Here is a 26649-nt window from a genome sequence, read left to right as displayed (position 1 = left end):
CCTCTGTTACTCCGAATGGACGCCTCTTAATAAAAGCTGAAAAGTGAATTGATTTTCCCTCAGTCATGTAATAAGCATATGTCTTTGAGATCTAGCCTACTCTGACACATGTAAATCCCCTTAAAATTAATGGGAGTGGGTTTCACCCATGGGTTGATGGGAGTATAGATTATTTTAATAGCTCAATTATTTACTTTATTTGTGAAAGCAGCCTTAATGATCTTTGGTATCAAAAATGTTCTTGGGGAGAATCATGGGTATTGATATCTTGGATAGCTTCACCCTCAAATTTAAGCTCAAACCTACTGAAATCTGTTTAGATTCCTAACTTTGGGACATGCCTCTGCACTTAGTAGTGGGCTGATTGCCTTTTTGCAGGTATCAGCCCCACTATTAAGGCTGTGTTGAGATTTGCACTTAAAGCAGAAGTTAAATCCTCTTTGAACATATATGAATAATAAAACATATCCCTCACAAATTTACAGCAATGGCTCTGATTAGAGGATGAATTTTTTGAGAATTTTCAAGTAAATCTGTAAATTAGTTTCTGAGTTATAAGCATGTTAATATAGCTCCTTTAAGAAATTATTTGGTGAGTCTCATCTGTTTTTTTTTTTTTTTTTTCTCCAGAGCTCTCCAGTAAATACATTCCTGATTGCTCAGATCTGAATATTAACTCGTCTAGATTGTAGCAAAATATAAGGCATAGGCCACTTACTGACTTTATTACGGTGTCAGTATTTTTTTTATTTAACATTTCTACTGATAAGCCATTCTGTCCACACCATGATAATAAATAATTGTCGCTTGGAAATATTGTTTGCAGTTCATTATGAGTGTGAGGAAGGGGATCAAAATGAGTTTGTGCTGAAGTTCAGGCCTAGTGTTGGAAATATTAAGCAGATGTTCTTTCATACTGATCTGTTAATGAACGTTGTTTTGTTCTCCATCTAGAAACAAGGATGGTGGTCTGCATACTGTTGTGGTGGATTCTAAAAGTGCTTACCCTGTCTTTCTTGCTGAAAACGACTCTGTCCTTAAATCCAGATGATCCCAATGTTTGTAGTCACTGGGAAAGGTAATGTATAAGCAGTGTCTCCTTCGTTTGATAGCCAGTTCAGATTTGTACACTGTAAAGGCAGAATTATTATCACCAGGAGTCAAATTCTGTCACCACCCCGCACGAACAGACACTGATCTATGCTGCAGAGGCAACACGAGTGAGCACCTGTGTCTGGATTCAGAGCAGCCAAAATAATCAGCGCCAGGGCTATGCATGAGAGAACATAATACTTCTCTTCTGTCCTGCTCTGGAATGCTCCTTTATGGGCTCCTGTACAGGAGCTCTCTCCATGCATTCAGGGTTTGAGTCTGTCTCCCTCTTGAATTGCTGGGTGCAGAGTTCCTGGCCGGTGGCTGAGCGCAGTGTTTGCCAGTGTTTGGCACTAAGTATTGATCCTTTGTTGGTACAACATGCAGGTTTGTACTGTGAATTCTGAACTTCTGGGTTTCGCCTGCGGAATTCCCATCAATACTAGTGAAAGTTCTGCATATGAGACGAAGGCGGAATATGCAACACAGCCCCCTAGACTACAGAGCTCTATGCACTAGAGACCCCAATTGTGAATTAGGAGAATTTTGCTCACAGCACATCTTGTTATAGTGATGTGCTGTCGTCCCATAACTGGATCTGTGCTGGTGGGCTCTTGTGTCTGCATGGAGCCCTTTTGCCTTCAATGGGGCTCCATATGGATGCTGGGGTCCATTTGCAGAGACCACAGATACTAAAGTTGCTGCACTTTTAGGTTTAACTCATGGAGCTTCCATCCCAGTTACGTGTATTATTCCAGCATAGGAGTGAATGGAGCCCTGACACTTCTCCGTAGCTTATACTACAGCAAGCATGGCTCCTGTAACAAGAGTAAATATGCATATGTAGCACAGTGGCATTTATGAAGTTCATTATGATTTGATTTTTGGAGGTCTTTGTTAGAGCGTGAAGTGGCTTACAGGACAAATGCAGCTGCAAAGAGAAGCATGTTTATGTGCAGAAATGGTGTTTTGCAGTCGTGGTGAGGGGAGATGCATTCAGAGCACAGGAATAAAATATTGATTTTGTGTGAAGAAAGTCAGCAACCTAGAGACCCAGTGAAGGAGAAACAAAAATTAAATAGCAAAATTGATTGGTTGTACTGACCAAGACGACTTTGTTACTTAGATGTTAATAAATCAACCGAAAAAGATGAAGTTGGTGTAACGCTGGGTAACAAATAAGTTCATAAAATAATAATGATTCGTGAATGTTATTGTTTTACATTTATAACGAGCAATGTAAATAAAAATCCCACCACCAACAAAAACCTCCAGCAAGTTGTTATACAGAGAACAAAAGTGATTGTCTTGTGGCTGCCCAGGTAGAAGGGAAATATGACAGGTAGATCAATGTATTAAGAGCCCAATCGACTGACTTCAATAGGAGTCAACTCTCCAGGCAAATATTTTGACATTGTCTGTTATTAAGAGTGCAGTTCTGAAGCCTTTAATCACGCCAGCAGTCCCATTGACTACAATGGGATTGCTTGCATGATTAAGACCACTGATTTAATTAAGGGCTTGCAGATTTAGCTCATAGGTCAGGTCCTGCAGTTAGTAAAGACTGTAGGTTTCTGCAGGGAAGATCAGTGCAGGATCAGGGCCTTAGAGTGCAAGATTCTCAGCTTTGTGTTTGCCTGTGTGCAACACGCACACCTAGGGGGCTATGGGTGGAATTTTCTAAAGCATCTAAGTGATCTAGGAGCACTGTATCACAGTTCAACGAACTGCCTCCGTATTTCCCCTCCCTGTTCCCTTAAGGGCACCCAACTCTAGGCTCCCAATTCCTCAGCTGTCGCCTTTCTCGGGTAGAGACCCACGTCTTTTTTTTTTTCTTTTCTTTTTTCCCTTCTGACTGGGGTTTTTCCAGGCTGCAAAGTTCCCTGCCTACAATGAGTTGTCCCCAGCAAGTCAGACTGCCTAAAAAGTCTGCACTTTGCTTTCTCTGAGAAGGCTTATGAACAACTGGAATTGCCAATGGTTACAAGTTACCACACAGCTCTTTATAAGCAAGTACATTTAGTCTTCAGGTGAAAGCCTTACAGAGAAAACATACTGAAAACAATAAAAGAACCTACACGCATGTGATAAGCTTACCAGATATCACCCCAACTCCAACAAGGGCTCTGGTAGGAGTCAGTCCTTCACACCCCACCAAGTGTTTTCTGTGATTACAAGTTTGTAACAGCCTTAGCTCAGACCAGGCACACCCATGAATAGGTTAGTCTTTCCTTTACACAGCTTGGCCTTTAATCTTCAGGTAATCAGCAGACAGTGGTTCTCTCCTTTGGGTGTAGCTTCAAAAGGCTGGGTTTTTGCATCACTAGAGGTGGGGAATTTGCATTCACCTCCCCCTAGAGATTCCCCAGGCTAACACTGGACACTGTTTGTCCCAAAAGTCCATTCTTGTCTGGCCCATAGTTCAGTCTAGTTCTTTGAAGTTCATAGCACTTCCCAGGGTTCAAATCCCATCTGCCCCGCTAGAGAAGTTGCATGTAGTCCCAGCCCACAATAATGCATAACCTTTGCATTTAATACAATGGACTCCAAAGATACTTAAACTTAATTCAGTAAGGTTCTTCAAGGATGCTGCAGGAAATTGCCATACATCTCATTCCCATATCAGTGGGATTTGTGCTTCTAAGTCATTTAAATTCTTGAAAATACCAGCCTCATCCAAATAAATATAATTAATAATAGTAAGGTAGTACCTGTTGCACAAAATAAGTAATATGTAGGGATGGGGGATGACTGCTGACATCTTCCCAATGTCTTCGCTCTTTGTAATTTTTAACTAGTTTACCCAGTTTCTGCACATTGCAATCTGTTCAGGTCTGTAAAAGATAATATCACATTCTGTCCAAATCTCAAAACCTTACCATGCCCAGACAGCACTTAACTCATAATTTTATGATCTGCAATTAGTTCCCAGGTTATTTCTGCTACAAATTACATAGGATTAAATTTGTGCAGTTTAAAAATAAATAGCCTTGAGACCTTTTATAAATTATCCCTGGTTTGATTGGTGCTCCCAATATTTGTTGAAGTAATGACGCTCCTTCATCATAAAATGAAATGTAAGAATCCCACCATGCTGGTAAAACTCACCAGCATTAAGTTAACATGTGCTCACATTAGCATTTTGGTATACAAGGAAAAATTAACAGTCCTAATAGGAAGACCTCTGATACGATTTTAAAGACATGAAGCATTTTTTAGCTCTTCTAAGCCAAACCATTTTGCTCTACATAAGTTTTGTTTTAGAAAAAGTAAAGCATTTACCAGTTGCCCTTCCCAGATTTTAAAACATGTAATGCATTTTGGGGAACATTTATTCCTCTCTCTGAAAGAAATGGATTTTTAAATCCGTCGGAAATACTCCATAAATGTCTCAGTTGTGCCTTATATGCAATGGTCCGAGCTGGGAGCAGAAGCTCTAGGAGGGATTCTGCCTCTAGGTGAAAGTGGGGAGAGAGGGGGAAGATTTCTTTGGGCTTTGGATCAGGCCCATAGTTTCCAAGGCTGTTGATTTAGTTATTTCTCAGGCTGGAATTAGGTGTGGGCGCATGTCAAGGAAGCAGAGGTTTCATTTCATGTTGTAAAGAACTGCCTTTCCCTCTTTCATTGTCTGTTCCTAGCTATGCTGTGACAGTACAGGAATCTTATGCTCACCCTTTCGATCAGATCTATTATACGAGATGTACTGATATACTGAACTGGTTCAAGTGCACTAGACATCGGTAAGTGCTGTTGCCAAGACATTTTAATTGTATTTTGCCTTTTCATCTCCCCGTATATCCAAACCTTTGTGTTACCTTCCTGATACTGAAGGAAATACAGGCCTTTCTGCAACAAAATCCTCGTGACTGATACTATTTCAGAAGCCTTTGTACGGAGAAATCCAGAGTTCAGGGCAATCTAGGAAACCAGGAGAAGGACAGTGACTCTCTCCTGAACTTTGATCCAGCTACATCAGGGGTTCTCAAACTGGGGGTTGGGAACCCTCAGGGGATCGCGAGGTTATTACATGGGGAGTCGTGAGCTGTCAGCCTCTACCGCAAACTCCGCTTTGTCTCCAGCATTTATAATGGTGTTAAATATATTAAAAAGTGTTTAAATTTATAAGGGGGGGGTCGCACTCAGAGGCTTGCTATGTGAAAGGGCTCACCAGTACAAAAGTTTGAGAACCACTGAGCTCCACAGAATAGTTCAGTTGCCTAGTGCAAGATGGGACCAAATGGCTTGGGATGTATCACAGAATCTTTCTTTCTCTTTTAGACTGTTAGTTTGAATATGGGTCAGGTTGGTGATGACTAGAAATGGGACCAAGCTACAAAGTTGGCATCCAAATCTGAAGCTGAACTTCCCATAAATTTGGAGTTTGGGGCCCATCTCTATCTCTAGCACGGAGTGAAAGTTGTTGCCATCTGATCAGATTCCTCTGGGTGGTGTGAAATCCGCTATTGGTGGCTTTGCTCCCAGTGGAAAGCCATTCAAATAAACACCCAGCACAATTGATCCTCTTGGGGTCTCTTCCTGCCAGCAGCTACTAATTGGGCTCAATTCCCATTGACTCAGTGGCAACTGAGGGCACTCAACACCTTGTAGGTTTGGAACTCCATTTTAGTTTCTGTGGTCTGGTGCCCAGAACTGGGCACAGAAGTTGAACTGCTCATGCCAAGAATATTGGTTTGGTTGGAGTATAGCAGACTAGGTGGGGTTGACTTGTCTAATAGAAAGAACAACAAAGGCTGAGCCAAAGTACATTTTCCAAAGTATTGTCCTCTCTGCTGCATGGAGAAAGCTCAAACTCCTACAGAACGCTCAGTACGGTGGCTTTTTTGCATTAGAGGCTCCTGATAGGGAAAGCTGCCTTACGGTGCTTTCTTGATTGCAGTGTTATGCCACCTTGCAAGGGAATGAAGGCTGGGAATAATTACCTAGTGGAGACAATACACTTTGGGGGTTAATTTCCCAGTCTCCTGTAACAAGAACTAGAGATACAGCTTGCCTCGCAATAGTTCCTTGTGTGGCATACTGAAAACGTAGTTTCCATAGAAGATTGTGTTGATCCCATCACTCATAGCTGACCTTGCTGAAACACAGAGAAGAATGGTTATTCCTGAAAAAGCTGCTTGCCCTCTCTTTAGTTCTGTGACTATGTTCTCAGATAGCAGTACCATGAAGGGCTATGTACGCTGATAGTCGCAAATACTGTGTTTATAATACATGTTCTATTGCAAGTTTCAAAATACGTATCGATTTTTTTATGGTGTTTTTTTAATATCAAAAGCCTTCATGCATTTTAAAGTAATTATTGAATGCTCTCCTTGCTATAATTTAACACAAATATAATTCCAACCGTAGGCATTGATTTCCAATACTGTCAAATGACTTTCTGTCTTGCAATTTAGAATAAGTTATAAAACAGCATATCGAAGAGGACTAAGAACAATGTATCGGCGAAGATCTCAGTGCTGCCCTGGATATTATGAAAGTGGAGACTTCTGCATACGTACGTATACAGTTTTTATTCATACGTTACAATTTAAAAAATATCTTCCCCCAGAAGGTGTAGAAAAATCAAAGATGCTAATACAACAGTAATCAATAAAATTAAGGGCTGATTTCAGAGCTACTGAGCATCCACCGCTCCTCCGACTTCAGTTAGAAGTGTGGGTGCCCAGCATCTCTGAAGGTCAGATCTTTACAGTCTGAGGCCCTGATTCAGGAAATCATTCCAACTTCAGTACACACTTAACTTTAAGCATATGCCTAAATCCCAGATAGTTTGCATTATTTTTAGGTGCCAGATGTTTGCCACATTACTTTAAAAAGTAGTAATACTCTGAGTCTCCAACTAACAGATCAGGGCATGATAGCACAGTGTATCTTTCCGGTGTAATATTTTTCTACCTGGTTCTTTCTCTTTCTAATGTGTCAAGTCCCATGCTGGTTTTGTCCATATTCATTTTCAAGAGCTATTTCCACTCTAAAGATCAGGTTCTTCACTGATCCTTAACTGCAGTCATCACAGAACCCCACCCCCACCCGCCTCATTCTAGGAGAGTGATTTAGGTGGAGCAGACTGTGGCCTTTTTTTCACTGCTAAAAAAAGCTGTATTTTTTAAAATCTCAGCGTAACTAATGTGCATGAATCCATCTGAGCTATCCTGAGGTAAAAACACAATGAAGACCAGGCACATCAGTTTTACCAGGAGGTATACAGCTGTATGCCCCTTCCAGGGGTTGATCTCAGTGAGTTTACCTCACATTAAAACTAAAGTGCCTGGTCTTCACTATGTTTTACCAAGGGATAGCGCTCACTCATTTATGTGCATTGGTTTCCCTGATGTGCAAAATACACCCTTTTCAGCACTGAAGACGACTTAGGTCTGTGTCTACTGTTGAGATCCTTCCTGTCTCTTCCCCTTCTCATCTGCCACCCTGTCTTTGTTTTTTTTAGCCATCCTGCCACTTTCTGTTGGTTATTTTTGTTTGTTTTTTTTACATGGTGATCACTACCCTGCTACTTTCACTGGACCATCTCGCTCCTAGGGATGTAAAGTATGTTGCTCCCTCTCATGGCAGAACCCCCAAGAAGAGGTCTGGGGTCACCTAGAAATTCACCTCATTGAATTCCCTTCCAATGCTGCCTTAATGAGAGGAGGGGGAATGGTTTGGAGACTGGGATTCAGCCTCCAAACTACACAGATCCTGGGTCCCACTGGGGAAAGGAAGCGCCAGCCACTACAGAGGAGATGCTCCTCCACATTGCTTCACTCAGCCAGTCCTTTAAAATCTATTTCATTAGGATTAGTGGGAGTCGATGGCATGTGGTGAGGGGAGACTATATCCCGCAGTGTGTATGATGATCAAAAGAAAGTTTGATTAAAAAACTGTGTGTAGATTAAAGGCTAATTGGGTCTTCTTTCATTAATAGCAGCCTTTATTTCTTGCAAAAGTTAAACAGCTTTGTAATTAACAATGACATGCTTAGGCTGCTGAAGGCTGAGTTTAACTTTCTATTACTGGCTCTTTCTTGGATTAAAAGCAGGAGAGAAGGCTTTTTTGTTATTGTTTTGATCCTTTTCCCCTCTCGTTTATTGTCCCTTTAAAGAGGAATGTCAGATTTTTTTTTTTCTCGCCTGTTGGTATTTCCAGTGTGAATTAGCACTGATATAATCCGTTTTGCTTCGTCTTAACTACTCAAGTAATCCGGAGATGCTTGGCTCTGCCTTTCATTCCATGGTGCCTTTTTCACCCTTCTCATGTCAGTGATGATGATGCATTGTGGAAAGTGGCAAATAGGCAGGGGGTCAAATATTTTTTCTTTTTTGAATTGGAAATCTGCCCAATTCTGCATTGTCTAGTTGGAGTGAGATCTCTTCGGGACAGGGACCAGTCTTTTTACATGTCTGTAAAATGCATAGGACAATTTGGAGTGCAGTGTAACACTAATTGCTAATTCAGTGTCCTGTCTCTGCTACGGGAGCAGCTATCAATGTAGGTTCTCATCTTTAGCTCCTTGAAGTCCCCAGCAAAACTCCCATTGCCTTCAGCAGAAGTGCGAGCCAGCCTCTGTGGCTGGGATCATTTTGTTGTTAGTAATGAATTTGGGATACAATCAATCAAAGAATCAACGTTGTTGCTAAGGAGTTGGACTAACGTCGGCAGCTGCTGTGTGACATTCCTTCTCACGATACTCTGGCAGAATTATTTGGTTACAACTTATACCACCCCTCGCTAGTTAAATACTGGTAATTTTTCAACAGAGACTGCTCAGTACAATTCAGCCCCAATGGCAGAGCTTTTCCATTATGGAGGAATGTTTACTAGGAAGTAGATTGAGCCCATCAATCTAATTTTATTGGTGACCTAAGATGGATGTGACTGCATGTGCAGAGGTGAAAGGTTAGAGAATTAACCTATTTCAGCATCTTACCATATAGCTTTGGGAATTTAACTTTGAGGGAGGAGTTTGTCTTTGTGGCATTTGCTTTTATTGCCTCACTAGGCAAGATTTAAAAAAATCAAACATGAAAAGTGGATGCTTTTCTCCCCCCTCCCCCATTGGTGTCTTAGAAATGGTCCCTACCAGTCTGGTAGTTGTGCAAAATGTTTCCCCCCCTCTATGCATATATTTATACATGACAGAGCTTTCCACTGAGCTGCCTCTGAAAACAAACTGCATCCTCCGGGTAGTAGATCAGAGCAACTATGATTTAGTATACTTTGTTTGCTAAGGGAAGCTTTTGGCAAAGCAAGTGCATAAACTACAGAAAATCTTTTTTAAAACGACGACAAGGGTTCAAATGCCCTTCAGGAAGGATTTTTAAATGGTACCAACTAGATTAGCATCTGTGGTAGATAAAGCAGCTTTGAACGCTTCCTTGCTGCTTTAAAAAAGAATGTTACATGGGTCTTTTGTTGTTTTGCCCTATGAGCAGAGTGTAATTGAGGATTTCCCTTTAAAAAGTGCGTCAGGTGGAAAGAGCCCCTAATTCACTAAATGGACAGCTTTGTCTGGGAGACCAATGCTTTCTTCAGTCTGTCCCTTTTAATCTTTTCTTGCAGATCAGATTTATATAAAGAAGTTTGTCCTAGGTAGCACAAGGGGCAGAGATCCAGACATGAGAAAAGTGTAGGGGAAGGCAGAAAGCAGCATATTCTCCCCTCCACCCCAACCCTTGTTTATTGATTCTAGGCAGGAAAAACAGTCAAAGGACAGGAGGATGGCAATTCACTTTTTCTTCACATTCACATTTTGGGTCATGGAGTATTTTAATCACCAGATGGTTTTTTATTTTTCATTTTCAAGGCTAGTATTCTGTTTTCATTCACTTTCTAATATGTATCCCTATGCAGTGGGACTGGATGGCTCAGAGATTTGATAATGGCAAATGGAGTTCTCTAGGTCTTTGGTTCAAACCTGACCTAGGTCAGTAGTGTCTGAAATTGGTTGTGTCTTGGTGGTGCTCTCTGGGATGAAGCTAGGTGATCACAGCTTGCTTCCAGTGAGCAATTATTTGTGTTACAAAAATATTATCAGTATTACTACTGATTGCCCCCATTGCTAGCAGTCTTTTATAGAGAAACAATGGATTCCACTGGTGGAATCTCCACTCTGTCAGCCAGAGTGGTGCTCTATCATGGTCAGTCTAGGCACATGATGACGTTTGTGGGTCTGTCTGTTCTGTCAATAAACGAAGGATTTCATCCACTTGCCAGCGCAAGTCGTGACCTTTGAATTCACTTTTGAACAAATGAAGAACGACGTTCCCATCAGGGGCAGCCTATGAGTACAGTAGGACCCGCCTGATTCACCACTCTGCCTGGCTGGCTGAGGAAGTCAGCAAGTCTCTTAAGCCCAATGGCCGCAACTGATCTCTGGTTGCTCAATGCTAATGCCCGCAGCTATGATTGTGTCTGTGCCTGCCTTGTTCCAGCCCTGCTCCTGCCCAGTCTGTTCCAGCCCTGCTTCCCTACTGGAGTCCTGGCTTTGGTTCCTGACTGGCTCAGACCCTTTGGCTCTGATTACTGGCTGTGACCCCTGGCTTCAGTTTCTTGCTCGTGCTCTGATTCTGATTCCAGTTCCAGCTACTAGGCCTGACCACCCACATCTGGGTTCCTGATAGTTATTACAATCGTAAGATAAGATGTACAAGTGAGTTTTGGAAACTGATTTTTATCATGATTTTTAAATCGTATATTTCATGTCTAATATTTTAAATAATACAAGCGACAAATTGCAGTATATTATTTTGTATTCTACTCGTATGACCATTCATACCTTAGCATTATACTGGGTTTACAATCTTGCAATATAGTGTCGTTTATTTAAAAAAATTCTGTGAAAAGATTGTTTTATTGGAGCCATATGGCCTGATTGTTAAACATCTGTGCAGTAGAAGTAACAATTCCAAAGCATCCTGCCATCTGGATGAATCCCAATACTTGCAGTTTCATGCATGTGATGCAACAACACACCGAAACAGCAGTCAAGGATTCTTATGATGAAAAGAAAAATAATAGCGTCTGTGATCAGTGCAAAAGTTGGACAGTCGAGGAAAACACTGAATCAGCAGTTTTAACTTCCTGAATATTCATAGCAGTTGTTTGTATCATGTCAGAAGATTTGTTGATTTTCCCACACACCCCCCCACTGCCCATGGATCATTAAAATTTTAAATGTTGGCCTGTGATTTTAAATTGCTCTTGGCCAGCAGTCCTGTAACTTAAAGTATATTTTCTAAGTCTTAACAGGTTTCAAACAATATTTTTTTCATCTTTGTAGAAATGTGTTATGCCAGTGTTAGTGCTTTCTGTAAGAGCCTTAGTGATACATTATTCAGGCATCCAGCATTCTGTGCATCAATAATGCATCATAAATAAAGGGAAATGATATAACTATACATAGACACTTTATAGCAGGTAACATATATGCGCTCTCTCTCTCTCTGATTTTATAGGGTGTGTGTGTGTGTGTGTGTGTGTGTGTGTGTGTGTGTGTGTACACAAGGTGTGGAAGGCGATTGTTCCTGTGGCCTTAGTAACTATGGAATTGAAGTGACGATGGGAAACACGTTCTCAGCTCAGATATAACAGTTTGTTTGGAATTCCTCCTTTTATGCCCATTTTGTGTGTAACTTCACACAGGTTCTCCTGTGCCGAGTAACAAGGCTACACAAGAACTTCCCCCCCCCCCTCCCCCCAGCCTGCCTAGCTACACACGCCTTTGGGGCAGTGTTCTTAGTTCCTGTCCCTGCTGAGTCTTTCCTCCAAGGGACTAGCTCCCCATTCTCCATCCTTCCTAGCTGGGTCCTGCTCCCTGCAGGTTGGCCCTCCCCCAGCCCCTCTGTCTGGGTGCTAAGGAGAATCTCTGTAGAGCGGCTCAGACAGCCTTCTTGTCCCTTTCAGTCTCTCACTGAGCTCATGCTGACCTTTCTATCTCCCAGCAGGCCTGGTTCTTGATCACATGCTCCTATCCTGCAGACCCCTGTGCTTGCTCATTCCCATCACCTTGGGAGGTAGGCTAGACCTTGAGCAGGTGAGACTGAGCCCCAGCCCTCTGAAAGGGCCAGGGTACCCTGTGATTCAGACAAGGTGTAGGGCAACTATTAAGGTAAGGGAGAATGTGCAGACCTCATTGGTGAAGATGTGACAGGCATGAGTCTCTTCTGCTTATGCCATTGTAAATCGGGAGTAATTCCCTTGAGGTCAATGGAGTTCCACCAGTATAAGTGAGAGGATAACGAAGTCCTACCAAGGGAAGGTAATATGGAGAAGATGGGGTGGAAAGAGGAGAGGTAGGACAGTTCATGGACATGAAAAGAGAGGAGTGGAGGAGAAGAATGTAACAGCACAAGGGGTGAGGTGCGGCTATAGAAAGTCTTAAAGTTGATAAACATTTAAATTAAAAATTAAGGCACCCTGGTTATCTGGGAAAAGGAGGCAGAATTACTTGCTATTTCTGTAGAATGACAAGAGAGAAATTTTCTGCATACTCCAGGGTGTAGGCAGGAAATATAACAATCGAGAAGGACACAACAGGCAGGATCAAGGTTCAACAATGCTCACGTGTGTATTTGTGTTAGCAGCGCTCCAGTGCAGGAGGGTTTGTGGGAAGCAAACATGAAAGAGTCACAGATATAGTCAAACATGAATTCACTTTCAAAGTCCAATATCCAAGGATCTATTTCTTTGGTTAAGTTGCTTAGTTCTAACTAGCCCTTTTATTTATATATATATATATATATATGAGAGAGGTATATCTCCTAGAACTGGAAGGGACCCCAAAAGGTCATCGAGTCCAGCCCCCTGCCTTCACTAGCAGGACCAAGTACTGATTTTTGCCCCAGATCCCTAAGTGGCCCCCTCAAGGATTGAACTCTCAACCCTGGGTTTAGCAGGCCAATGTTCAAACCACTGAGCTATCCCTCCCCTCTTTAAATGGAGAGTTCCCAAAGACAGGCTGGTAGAAATCAGCATAGTTCCATCAAAGTCAATGGAGTCTGTGTATTGCCTTTGAGGCTTTATATAACCTTCTCCCCGCTACACTTCTGCTTTAATATCTCTCTGCTCCCCACCTTATTCTTTAGTCTCCTCCCACTTTCCTCCCCCTCGGTCATCACTGCTCTTCAGTGGTGTTATGCGGATTTGCTCTAGTGAAAGATCTATACCGAATAAGACAATTACTGGATTATAACGCGTGCCATATGATTATTGAGAAATCATCATAAGTGATGATTGCCACCTATGCAATCAATTCAGGTGTATTATAGGCTTGTCAATCCTGAGTAAGTAACTGACTTAGTCCAGTCTGTGTCAGTTCCCATTTTTTGCTACCCTTGCATGGATAATGGTTGTATATGAATCTGTGAATTACAATTTTAATGCAAAGAAGTTTTAAGCTATATTGTTGGCTCTGGTAGCTCTAGCTGCTGTGGTGTTTGTGGCTTGTAGGGCTGGCACTTTGCTAGGGGAGGTGCAGCATGTCCTTCCTTCAGCATCAGTGTAGTGCCATCAGCTGCCGAGCAAGGCTGTGGCCCATTTGGCATGGGTGGTGCTGCTGATGATTCTAACCATGGCCCACATGTTGCAGTCAAAGGCCTAGGTTGCTTGGCCCATACTCATGCTGATAAGCACCTACCAGGGCCGGCTCTAACTTTTTTGCTGCCCCAAGCAGCAAAAAAAAGCGCCGCCCCCCGAGCTCCCCCCACCGAGCGCCGTGCCCCGCGGGCCCCCCCCCGCCGAGCGCCGCCCTGCCGGAGCCCGCCCCCCCCCGCCGAGCGCCGCGCCACCGGAACCCCCCCTGAGCGCCGCGCCGCCGGAACCCCCCCTGAGCGCCGCGCCCCGCGCTGCCCCCCCCCGCCGAGCGCTGCGCCGCCGGAACCCCCCCCCCCCCCCGAGCGCCACCCGAGCCGCCGGAGCCCGCCCCCCCCGCGGAATGCCGCGCCGCCCCCCGCCGCCCCTTACCAGGTGCCACCCCAAGCATGTGCTTGGTTGCCTGGTGCCTGGAGCCGGCCCTGGCACCTACTCACATGAGTAGTTGCATGAGGTGAGTGCAAGCAGCAGCATTTTGGCTGTCCCTATGTGGACAAGCTCCCTTGCATCACTGCCTTCTTGCACGCTTGTGTGTGAGGCACTTACCCTCAGTGGGCATGGTGAAACTCCAGAAGATGGCAAACATTGTCACCCCAAAAAGGAATTGTGAAGGTGATTGATAGTCTGGGAGTGTGGAGACATCTTGAAATCAATAAGGTTGAAAAGCAAAAGGACGTGTGAAATGAAATCCATGTTTAAAATTAAGGTTGTTTTCTTAACCACTCCTTTCCGTCCCTCTTTAATGGAATTATTTTCTTCTGCTCTGATGTAGTTTTAGAGTGGGGGGGAGGGAAGGGGGACAGGGAGGAGAGAGAAAAATAGCAACTAAATCAAGATAACCTTTAAAAAGCACTCCTAGTGCACATACAAAATCTGAGCTAGCATCTTTTTCAATTTCTCCTATTGTAGTCTCCTCCAGCTGTGACCCTCCCCTGACTGGTCCCTTGTTCTTTGTCATACAATAGCTTCCCTGATGTTTAGAGCTATCAGAAATAGGGGGACAAATCTCAAACAGATTCCCTCGTTGATTCAGAAAAAGAGCTACTGGTAACCTGGGTGATTGTTTTTTCTTCCCATTTTTGGCTGCCTTACATCTTTTTAAACTCTAACTGAAAATGAATCAATATCACTACAAGGACGTTTGACGAGCATATAAAACAGAATAAAAGTCACATGCAACAGTGCCATATCTGATGAAACAGGGTCATCGATAGGACCCGAAGTGAACTTTCTCGTGTTTACCTAGTCTTTGTAGCTCTGTTGTTCTAATGGTAACAGAGAACCATTCAGAAAGCTGGTGTGAAACAATCTTTCAAATTATTTCCCAAGATAATTTAATAACCTATATATGCCACTCTCCACTTCCACCTTAAATGGTGAACGCAGTAATCATATACAGTATTTCCCCTTTACATTAACATTAGGAATTTGCATGCTATGCATGATCCTTTTGTCTTACCACTTCCTCTGAATTCCTTACCACAGATTCTACTCATATTAAACTTGCTGGAAAGCAGCAATGCCAGATGAGCCTGTCACTTCAAGTATTAAGTCAAAATGGTTCCATCCAGTGACATTAGTTATGCTGTGCAATATACTGCAAGATGTCTTATGAAAACAACCCGGCTCCTATACAGCTTAATGCAAATAGATTGTATTTTAATTATTAAACAGGCCTTCAAAATGTGTGTGGAACTTAGCAAGTAACCACAGAGGATGAAATTGTGTTAAAAAAGCCTGTGATTTAGTGGCTTTCAAAAGTGGCTTAGGGACAGATTTGCAAAAGTATTTAGGTGCCTAAAGATGCATATAGATGCTTAGTGGGATTTCCAAAAGTGCCTTGGCACTGAACTCCCATTGAAATCAATGAGCACTAAATTCACTTAAAATCTCAGAGACAAGAATTCAAGACAAGCATAGATAAATGAAATGTTGAATGCAGGGCGTTCGGATCTGATCTCACTAATTGCTGAAGCCAATGAAAGTTCTGCCATTGGATCGGATTCTGCCTCCCTTCCCCCATGACTAGCCAGCGCTCAGCATAAGTGACAGAGGTAGAATCTGGCTCATAGACTTCGCTGGGTGCAGGAGCAAGCCTCTTGTCTTTGTTCAGGACTGTAAAGAACCAAACACACTTTTGCAATATGAGCCTGATTTTTCAAAGGTGCTGCTTTCAAAGTACCTGCAGCAGCTTCTATTGACTTCTCTGGGAATTGTGGGCGCTCAGCATCTGTGAAAGCAAACCCCCAAAACAACAATAATATGTGCTGGGGTTGAGAATGAAACTAACTGGCCAACTGCTGGTTGCAGTGGTGCTCTTGGTGGCCATGCTAGCTTTTAATTTATTCATATAGTGCTGTAATTTCTGTGCGTTCAGCATTCATCGCTTTGGCCCGGTGGAAGGTAACTGAGCAAAGGAGCAGGAAACTTTAGTAACCAAAAGTAAACTGAAAAATGTGTGATAGGTTGAAATAGCCAGAGGAAGTGAATTCAGGGCTGGTCGCTTGCATGCATATGTCAGTTGTAGGTTTGCAGGGGAGCCACTCATGAAATTGGTGCTCATTTCTGGTTCCCTACTTGTTTTCAGTCAGGGAACAGGGTGAAATTGGCTAATTGATTGGAAAGTAGAGCTTTGAAAATCCAGGATATCCGCAGCCCCTTTTTTGTGGATTGTGGATGGAGGCGGACCCAAATTTTATATCCAAAACCCTGCAAATCGGCAGATAGCTTCTTTATATCCGTGGCTCGTTTTTGCGGATTGTAGATTGGTTGCGGATACAAATTTTGCATCTGCACAGGGCTCGATTGAAAAGCGTCTGTTAGCAATTCTGAACTGAGTGCTGTGTAAAAGAACCCATAAGACATCAAAACAGATGTCAGGTTCCCCTCTCCCCCGTGTGTTTTGCTGTATCTGTAATCAAGATCCACCCACAGCTAGATCACCATGGAGAAATCTATATTTGCTGCAGGGCCAGGCCTGGTATAAACTCCTCTCTGGATTGGGTACAGAGACACACCCAATGCTTTCCTCTTACAGGCTTTTTTTCTGTAAGACTGTAGCATTTCACTTTAAATGTGCATGTGGTTGTGTCTTGGAGTCTATACACCCCATGGTGGTTTGGCAGCCAAAGCGTTAATGAAGCAACTGTCTACTCTGTCAGAGCTGATTGGCAGCCCCACAGCAGCTGAGAGGATAAGAGGGCAGGGTGGTGGCCAGAGAGACTGAAAAGGGATTTCTGCAGCAGACTGGTGAGAAGCTTCCAGAAAAATCCAAAACTCCCGAGGCAGGACCAGAGGCTGGGGGATCCTACAGAACAGGAGAGGTAGGCAGTAGCTTAGGGAGCAGCAAGGGACTGAGGGGGGCTGGCTCTGGCTGTGCCAAACAAGGGTCCTGAGCCAGAACCCAGTGGAGAGGGCTGGAAATCCATCCCCTACCAACTCCAGCCAGGGGCTTTTGGAGGAAAGGGTCTTAAAGGCAGGAGACCTAGGGCTGATTAGTCCCCACTAGAGCCACAGCTTCTGACTCCCCACTATCCTAAAGGGAAAGGAGACTACTGAGGTCCTGGCCAGGAGGGCTCAGGTCACAACAAGGTCTTGACAAATGCAAAACTGGGTGTGGTGGCATAAAGGGTAATGGCACCAGGTTGGTGTACCCCCCTGTCTTGCCACAAAAGGGGAGCTAGCAGACAAGGCCCCCATATTACAGGTTGGTTCTATTGTGGTACATGCATTCCCCTTAATAAATATTTCTTAAAGTCCTCCAGGGAAATTGTGCTTGAAACTGGGAGCATTAGAGATTTCATTGAAAAAAAATAAAAAAAATAAAATTGGGGTTGGAGGGTTCAATTTATTTCAAGCTCAGTATTTCAACCATTGATATTTACACTTTCCAAACCTCACTTTCTTGGATATGGTGGGTAAAGAGACACTGTCAACCTATTTATGCCTAAAGTTTACTGTGCTTTAAAAATACAAATCCCATTTACCATCCCTGATGAATATTACAATGATTTATTTGTATGACTGTAGCACCTAGCAGCCCTGGTCCTAGATCAGAACCCCGTTGTGCTAGGCACTGGACAAACACAGAACAAACACATGGTTTCCTGCCCACCATCCAAGTTCATAGACTGGGCCAAATCCTGAGATCTTTACTGCCTCAGTAAGGAATCAGAAACTACCCCAGTACCTAGGGAGATGCACATCATGTATGCAGTCTTGAAAAAAGACTCGAGTTTTTTTTTAAAGCAGACCAGCTATCTTCTGCAGCATCTTTGTACAAATACTGTACATAAATAGGCAAAAGTCTGCTCTCAGGTTCAATACAGTAACCAATGGATGAACTGCACTGAAGTTAGAAAAATTATTGGTAAAACACAGGTGCAAGTAGGATCAGAAACTGTCCACATTCACAGGTTTCAGATTTTTGGGGTCTTCTGTAATCTAAATCTAGCCACTTCCACACTCCTTATTAAAACGATGTATAACAGTTACCTTTATGTGAATACTACATAAGATTTACCTCCCTTTTAAGGGGGCCTACGTAGGTTGACCAGAATCTCAGTAACTTCTGACAATAGAGGGAAAAGAAATCTCTGTCTCCAAGGGCTTTTTTTCTGGTTTGGAGTGGGTGCATGGATTGTGGGTCATGAATCGGACCATAAATCTGACTGTCGCAATAGTAAAGGGTTTCCCTTAACGATTAATTACGAAGGCAAGAAAATGGGCCTGAGTCTGCCCTCATTGCGCTTGAGTAACCGAGGGTCATCAGGTTTCAGCGTGGTAGCCGTGTTAGTCGGTATCAACAAAAAGCACGAGGAGTACTTGTGGCACCTTGGAGACTAACACATTTATTTGGGCATAAGCTTTCGTGGGCTAAAATCCACTTCATCCAATGCATGGAGTGGAAAATACAGTAGGAAGAGATAGATAGATAGGTATACAGAGAACATGAAAAGATGGGGGTTGCCATACCAACTCTAACGAGACCAATTAAGGTGGGCTATTAGCAGCAGGAGGGAAAAAAAACTTTTATAGTGATAATCAGGATGGCCCATTTCAAACAGTTGACAAGAAGGTGTGAGTAACGGTAGGGGGAAAAATTAGCATGGGGAAATAGTTTTTAGTTTGTGTGATGACCCATCCAGTCCCAGTCTTTATTCAGGCCTAATCTGATGCATCCAGTTTGCAAATTAATTCCAGTTCTGCAGTTTCTCGTTGGAGTCTGTTTTTCAAGTTTTGTTGTTGAAGAATTGCCATTTTTAGGTCTGTAATTGAGTGTTCAGGGAGGTTGAAGTGTTCTGCGACTGGTTTTTGAATGTTCTAATTCTTGACGTCTGATTTGTCTCCGTTTATTCATAAGTATTACGTTGGTGGCCTGAGATCAGAATCAGCCCCAGTAGTTGTACAGTAATTTATGTCCCGGATCTCTCTTTCAGCTCAATTCTCTAAATTACTTTGAAATGTAGCTAGTATTTTGCCACAGTTTCTTTTAAAGGCAAGACTATTGTATTCATATAAATATTGCATCCCCACTAAGGTTCGTCTAGCTCTCCCAAAACACTCTAGCATGATCTTCAAACTGATTGCCCCTCTATCCCTGATCTCATCGGTATGACCTCCATTTGCAGTGTGGGGACTCATCTGAAATGAAATCTGACTTTGGCCCTGTAGGACACGTGTCGTATAATAGCCCAGCTTCAGTCACAGCTCTAACTTTAGCAATTTGGCCACATTTACCCTATTTATTTTTTTTGGAGGGGGGTGGGGTGAGGAGGATTTTGTTAGATTTGTTTGATGGAAGTTGGAATATGACCGAACAAGGATCTCATTTGAAAAATCAATACTTTCCTCCGTGCACTACAGGGCTAAAAGTCATCTAGGGAAATCTGTGTAATTCGATTTTATTAGGTCTTGCGTTGCAGTGCAAAGAACGCAAAAAGCATAGCGTGGCCAGGAGTTCTCAATTTGTCTACTTTTGATCTTTCTGTTGTAATAACATTTTTGGGCACCCATTCTCGCTTACATACACAGTACACACATTCTGCGTATGAAGATCAATCGGCAGTGAAGCAGTGTCACTCATGGACAGAAAATATGATTTTCAGGGGAAGAGGGCCATAATTCATGGCAAGCCAGAAATCAGGGAGTTATGGACATGTGGCAATGTTTTGGGATACAAAAAATATGTTTCACAGGAGCTAGGTTGATAGATTGAATTTGTACCACAGGGGAATTCACTTAATATCCTGGGTGTGTAACTTCTAGCAAAATGTGCAAGCAGTGCAGTTCTGAAGTAATTACTAGATCTCCAAGGCTGCATAGCTTTGAGACTGCATTAGAACATTTAGGGCCAAGTTCTGCCTACGTCCCTGTCACCATGGCTCCAATTGCACATCTAAGGGCAGAATCTGGCCCTTGTAATTGATGTTATAATTGCTTTTTTGATAGTAGCCCATTTACTTTGGCATTGTCTCACATGCTTCCTTTATCACAATTGAAATCAGACAGGCATTAGACTAACGTCGGAATGTAGAACGTCTCAGCATTATTTCAGTAATGCCGTCATCGGAATAAACCAGGGCTAAGCATAAATCAGAGCAGGGTGTTGGAAAATAATAGAGCTGAATGGGCTAATGCGAGGCCCTGCTGTCTAGGAACAGAATCTCCCTTCAGCTGAAGGGTTCTGTGTATCCCTGCCTGTACATGAGAGAAGTACTTACCTGACCGTCTAGAAATCAGCTCCTGCTTCATCTGAAGGCCTCTGTATGCTCCAACCTCTGTATGTGATGGAAGTGCTCACTTCTCTCTGACATCCCATTTTTAGCCACAGGAGGGATACTGTGCATGTTGGATATGTTACCACTCCCAGCTGTGTACTTGGCAGCTGGGACTCCTCTCCCACTTGAAGCCATCCCCTGGGCCACCTCTGCTACAGGGCTTCTATGGAGCCCTGCCCTCACTCATAGGCGCCGACTCCGTGGGTGCTCCGGGGCTGGAGCACCCATGGAAAAAAAATTGGTGGGTGCTCAGCACCCACCGGCAGCTCCCCGTGGCCCTGCCCCCCTGCTCCAGCTCGCCTCCGCTCCTCCGTGAGCGCGCCGCTGCATCCTCCCAGCGCTTGCGCCGCGAAACAGCTGATTCGCGAGGGAGGGGGAGGAGGGGGAACGTGGTGCGCTGGGGAAGAGGCGGGGCTGGGATTTGGGGAAGGGATCCAATAGGAGCAGGGAGGGGGCGGAGTTAGGGTAGGGACTTTGGGAGTGGGGGTAGGGATGGGGTGAAGTCGGGGCGGGGAAAGGGGCGGGGAGCGCGGGCACGCACCAGTGCCGGAGAAAGTTGGCGCCTATGCCCTCACTTAAAACTGCCCTCCCCAACTAAGCCCTTGGAGGAGGGCACCAGTCTAGACACCACCTGTTCTCCCCCAGGAGTGAGTTCTTGCGGGCCCCTGCTTGTTCAGGGTGTGAGTTTAGTTTCACCTTCCCTGGGCTTGTGTGGGTGAATCAAGTTCAACCTGTGCAGATTATACCAGGGAGACACATGGTGCAGATCATGCCGCTCGATGGGGACACCTCTCCTTCCTTCATCAGGCGCTGCTGCTTCTCTATGTCCTGGCAAGATGCCCCAGAAACTCCTTAGCTAGGTAGCAGCTCCTCTCATTCTTCCTAATTCAGATTCCGCAGCCTGGTGAGATCTTACTTCAGCAGAGGAGGAGGGAGAGCTGCATTCCCCCAATCCTAGGAGCGTGGGCAGCTCTCTTGCTTTTAGCAGAGCAGGAAGAGTTGTTTTCCCCTCTGGGCCTCATTCAGGCAATACTCCTATTGACGTCAGAGTTTTGCTGGAGTGAGGCCAGCAGGATCAAATCCTTCAAAATCAATAATTTGCAGCACACAGCACGAGAGAGCAGTGTTAAATATTTCTATATTGCTCAGAAAATACAATTTGTTACCTCACAACAGCTACAACATACAATACCATTCATCGGTAAAATCACAGTAACCTTGCGGATACCAAGGATCAGTTTCCAGAAGAAAATCTGTGACTGGAAGAGCGTCTTATTGGTGAATTTAAAAGAAAGAAAAAAGAAGTTTTCCTAGGTCAGGTGCTGTGCTCTGCTGATTCTGCCCCTGTTTTAACCTCATTAACAAGTTGAACAAGTGTGTTCCTCCTTGCCAAGTGCGCTAATGGTTGTTTTAAACCTTGCAGTCGGGAGTGGAAAATCATTTATCAGAAACCGTTAAATGCTGAGAATAATCCCCAAGAATATTATTGTACTAGAACATCGATTAGCAGAATTGATTGAAGCCATGCAGCTTTCACCTGAACATAGGAGGAGGAAACGATTGTTTTTAGCTGGAGCAGCAGCAGGGACTTTATAAAACCAATTGCTGACTTTCACTGATGCACAATTATTAATATTTAAACCACTTTGAAAGAGTCTTTGCAGGCCCTACCCTACTTGCCTTGAGGACAGAGGGAAAAGATTGGGCCCTAAAAGTGGCAGGGTCTATGTGGGCCTGATACTTGTAGGCTACTATACAAAGAAATGAGTTTGCCTTCTTCACACAATGGCTAAACCCAGGGGGTGAGGTTAAGCTCTGTGAGGATTCCTTGCAGAGGGTGAAATCCTGGTCAGTTGACGCCAATGGCAAAACTCCCACTGACTCGATAGGGCCAGGATGTCACCCAGAGTCACACGTCATTGAGGGGCATAATTTACTTCCTTATTCCACAGAGGAGGTTGTGGGGCCTGTGACACTCCCAACACTGACACAAGAGTTTGAGTACCAACCTCAGGGTTAAAAACCAGGGTACAAACTCCAAATTGGTTGTGAGCTGTAAATTTAGATTTCACCAACCAACTTCACCAAGTGCAAACTCCTCAGGCACTTTGACTGCCTTAACACGGCATCACAGACTGTCCCCGTGGGTACTCCCATCTGTCTTGCCAGCGAGGAGAGCGTGTCTCTGTGATAAATGGTCCCTTATGCCAAGAATCATGGCAATATTCAGGTTAGTCCTGGTCCCAAAGGACCGGTCACTTATGCCAGGTCAGTTTTGGTGTGAAACATAAAGCACAATGCTTGCAACCAATCCTATAGTAATCTATATGAAGGTTTATTAAATAGGAAAAGGAAATGAAGGAGTTATTTACAAGGCTAAAGCAAACGAATAGTCAGGTTTTAAAAATAAGATAGGCTTCTTTATTCAGCAAGCTCTGCTTGTCCTTTAGAGCTATTCCCAGCTGGGGATCTCTTGTTTATGTCTAGAAACTCCTCCCGAGTTCAGGCAGCATAGAGATCCCTAGTTCCTTTTGGTTGGGGTTTTTATCCCTCTCCTGCCATGTGCTCTGAGCTACAAACTTAGCTGATGGGAAGAGTCCACCTGGAGGACTCATCTTCATGGGGAAGAGAGCAGAACAGCAATAAGTGTCTAGTCTTTTTGTTGGGGGTTTCTCGGTCCAGATGTAGGGAGTTTCCAGTTGTAAGATCCAACCACAGCCCATCTAGTATTGATGGGTCTCCTCTTTCTGGAAGGTCTTACCAATTTCTGTAGAAGAGCAGCTCTTCACACTAAGTAATGTCCCTCTCTTGTATGGCGATTCATTGGTCACAGGCTCACAACACAACCACTCAAATATTACATTACGATTTGGAACACCAATATTACAAGTAAGATGAATAAATACAGCAACTCACAAGTATTCAATAGAGCCTAAACATTAAATGCAGTCCTATCATTTGAATGCCTATTTTATCAATACTAACGCATGAGTGAGCCAGACCGATCCTAGCTATGTGTCTGTCAGTGTCCAGTTGAGAGGTGGTGATGTTGGCAGGCCAGGTGCCAGCTCATGCCAGCATCACAGGGCCTGCCTCCCCAACTCCCATGGATCCCTGGAAGCAAGGGCCATCCATATGGAGGCTGTGGGTCCTGGACCCTGGCTGCATGGATCTCAAGGTTCCCCCTTAAATATGACTATGTTCTTAGCACTCTTGAATCTGGACATTAATATGTCCTCACTGCAGACTTAGCTTGGGCTCTTACTTAGGTGTTCTCCTAACCCCGCGTCTGGTCCACAGAAAACCCCCTCACCTGAGGTTGGTGGTTCATTAAGCCCAACCTAGTTGGCGTGGCTGATGGTATAGGCTTGAGTGCGGCTTTCACATGGGCTGGTAACCTGCCCACTTTGCAGTGAGGACACTGGCTATATCACTCAAGTGCTGATAGTCCTCTAGTGCCCAGGACAGACAAGTTCTCCCACAATTTACTGGCAAAGAATCCTAAAGTGACTCCGCTTTCTGCAGCACAAAGAACCAGGGTATGTGCCCCTGGAAGTCCTAGCACCACACGGAGAGCAGGTTACAAATGAGGAGACAGTAATTCAGGTAAGGCTTTGCAGTACGGCTGCTCACTCCCAGGCCAGGCTAACCCAGGTGCTCAGACCCAGGTGCTGATCACCCAAGTTAATTCTTCAGTGAGGACATACTTTAAGCAGCAGAGACGCCCACCCATAGCATGGTGCCATGCAAGATAAGTACACTGTGGTATTTCCAAAGCTCCACAGCCAGGAGACCTGGATGATCTTTCAGGTTATCAGACAAAACACTAAATTTTTCTAATCAACTCTTTAGTATCTGGAGCCCAACATTACTACAGCAATTAAAAATAAACACTCAAGTTAGAGAAAGCTGGATAACAATGCAGAGTCTGGGAAGAATTTAATTTGTAGGTCTATTTCACTGAGGAATGACCTTATATGTGGAGTGAATCAGTGTTTGTAATTATAAAGTGAATAAGTGATAAGTATCAAATGAATTGTTTCAGAACTCCCTTTGTTGACTTTATTCCATGATTAGGAGCAGTTGCTGTGTGACCTTGAATATGGTGAAATAACTCATGCTAAACGCATTGCTACACAGTTGGCATTTTGGCAGGACTTTGATGTAGGTCATTTTATTACCAGGCTGAATCAAACTACAAACTGATCTCATACTCATGCCAAGAATGCTAATAATAAACTGATCAATGAGGTGCTGGATTGTTCAAGAGAAGGTGATCGGGGGGGAAAATGCAGACATAAAATCACTGGAATTCCAAGGGTTGAAGTGTCAGCCTTTGTGCTGGGAGGGATTATATTACTTGCATTAGTGCAAGTTTTCTTCATTCCAGGGCGTTCTAGCTGTGTGTCAAACAGGACAGTGTCAGAACGCACGCACTCATCTTTATTTTTCTTGACCTTTCCGTGCAAGTGATTTTTATAGTTCCATTAACTAGTAAGATCATTTGAAAACCACTGTACAAAGTTTATTATGAAGAATGCCTTGGGGCCCATTGTATCTTATAATGTGGAATGTTAATAGAATGAAAAATTAAATTAAACTCTAAAGATTATAGCAAGACAAGACTTCCCATTTTATATGGGAGAATTTTGAAATTTTTACTTGCAATGGTAATATTTCGGAGTAATGCCCTACTCTGACCTTTTATATGGATGCTATAGATCTGATTCAGATCAAAGACAATAACAGCATTCCTGATTATACCCATCCTAGAATAAATTGGCTTATGTCAAACTAGCCTTCCACTTAAGGCAGGGGCTTTCTGTACCTTTTACACACAGGGCCAGTCAGCAGTAATTCCATTGCTTTAAATGGCTTTACTTCAGTAAGGTTAGAATTGGGGCTCTGCCCTATTCATTTAACACGTTCTGTTCTGTCTTGGGCAGGTCCTTGTGTAAAAAGACAGATTGGGTCAAAGCAACTCAGAAAGTTGGTGGCCTCCAAAAGGGAAAGCTAGGGACTGAGTTGTGGGGTAGTATGAGTAGAGTCCTGCAAACCTGCGGATATCTGCTTTATGTCCATGGAATGAGATGCGGATATCCACGGACCATGTTTGCGGAATGCGGATTGGAAGTGGATACAAATTGTGCAGGTCTCTAGGCATGAGTCTTGGTGGAATTTTTGTTTTCATTTCTCTTGGACTTCCAACAAAGGCTAAGATGTGCCTAACTTTACCAGCTAGTGGGATGGGATGTTCACCGATGGAAAAAGCAGATTTTGACCATTGTGTTTTCATGTCAAATTTTTTTTTGTCATAGTGAAAAACGTATCTTTCACATTTCACAGAATGGTGAAAATAAGACTTTTTGTGCAGCACTTATGCAGGATGCAAGGTTCTTTTGTGCTGTGTAACAGTAGACATCTGTTTAAGGGCTGTAATGTATCACTTTCTCTACCTAGTAGACATTTGTTTGAGGCATAAAATACGCTACAATATGCTTCTATGTCTGTTGCCATTTAAGCTTAAATAATAGACCAGTAACCCACTGAAAATGCCAGTCAGTTTCACAAACTGCTTAGGTGACAGAAATCCTTATGTGGGAGGGAACAGAAATGTCTCATGGTCAGCCTTCTGCCTCACAATGTATGCTTTAGCCGGGAGCTAAAATAATTACCCACTTTTAAAAAAAAAAAATGCTGCACAGTTTTATAGAAAGAAGATGACCTGCTGTTTAAAATATAAGTAAAGGGAACAGAAAGATCTTGGACTCTTTTGGTCTAGATTCTCTCCTGTACACCAGTGTAAATCATGACGGGGGGGGGGGTGTCTCTCGAAGTCAAAGGACTAATACTGGTGTCAGTGAGAACGGAATCAGCTTCTAGGCTACAACTAGGCATGGCATGTGCAAATGCTGTTCACAGTACTCTCCACAGCTCTTCCAGCATATTGAGCCTTTATATTGACCTGTAACTCCACTGCTGGTCCATACTTGATCTCCTCCTGCGTGTAGATTACCAACTGTCCTGAAATGTCTTTGCTAAACTGTGTGGTGGCTCACATTTCTGTATGAATGAATCTCCATTTCTCTCTTGCCCTGGCATGGATTTGATCCCATGCTTGCAGACCAGAAGAATGCATACCTGTCTTTGGAAACCCTTATGGAAATAAAAT

At 43.6% G+C, this 26649-nt stretch overlaps 1 protein-coding gene across 2 annotated transcripts in view; it reads left to right on the top strand.

Moving 5' to 3' along the window:
• The first annotated feature begins 962 nt into the window (after positions 1 to 962).
• The window catches only part of MEGF11 (multiple EGF like domains 11), a 247273-nt gene continuing 221586 nt past the window's right edge, over positions 963 to 26649 (top strand). Inside the window, exons 1-3 of one of the 2 annotated variants that reach the window (XM_065411954.1) lie at positions 963 to 1078; positions 4731 to 4832; positions 6507 to 6607. In XM_065411954.1, coding sequence (XP_065268026.1) covers positions 963 to 1078; positions 4731 to 4832; positions 6507 to 6607 — 319 coding nt within the window. The remainder of the gene's footprint in view (positions 1079 to 4730; positions 4833 to 6506; positions 6608 to 26649) is intronic. The other variant, XM_065411955.1, reaches the window with a different exon arrangement.

Source organism: Emys orbicularis, chromosome 10 (assembly GCF_028017835.1).
Source record: "Emys orbicularis isolate rEmyOrb1 chromosome 10, rEmyOrb1.hap1, whole genome shotgun sequence".
NCBI classification, from domain to species: Eukaryota; Metazoa; Chordata; order Testudines; family Emydidae; genus Emys; species Emys orbicularis.
The sequence above is the reverse complement of the archived record's forward strand: the minus strand, read 5'-3'. Positions and strand labels throughout refer to the sequence as shown.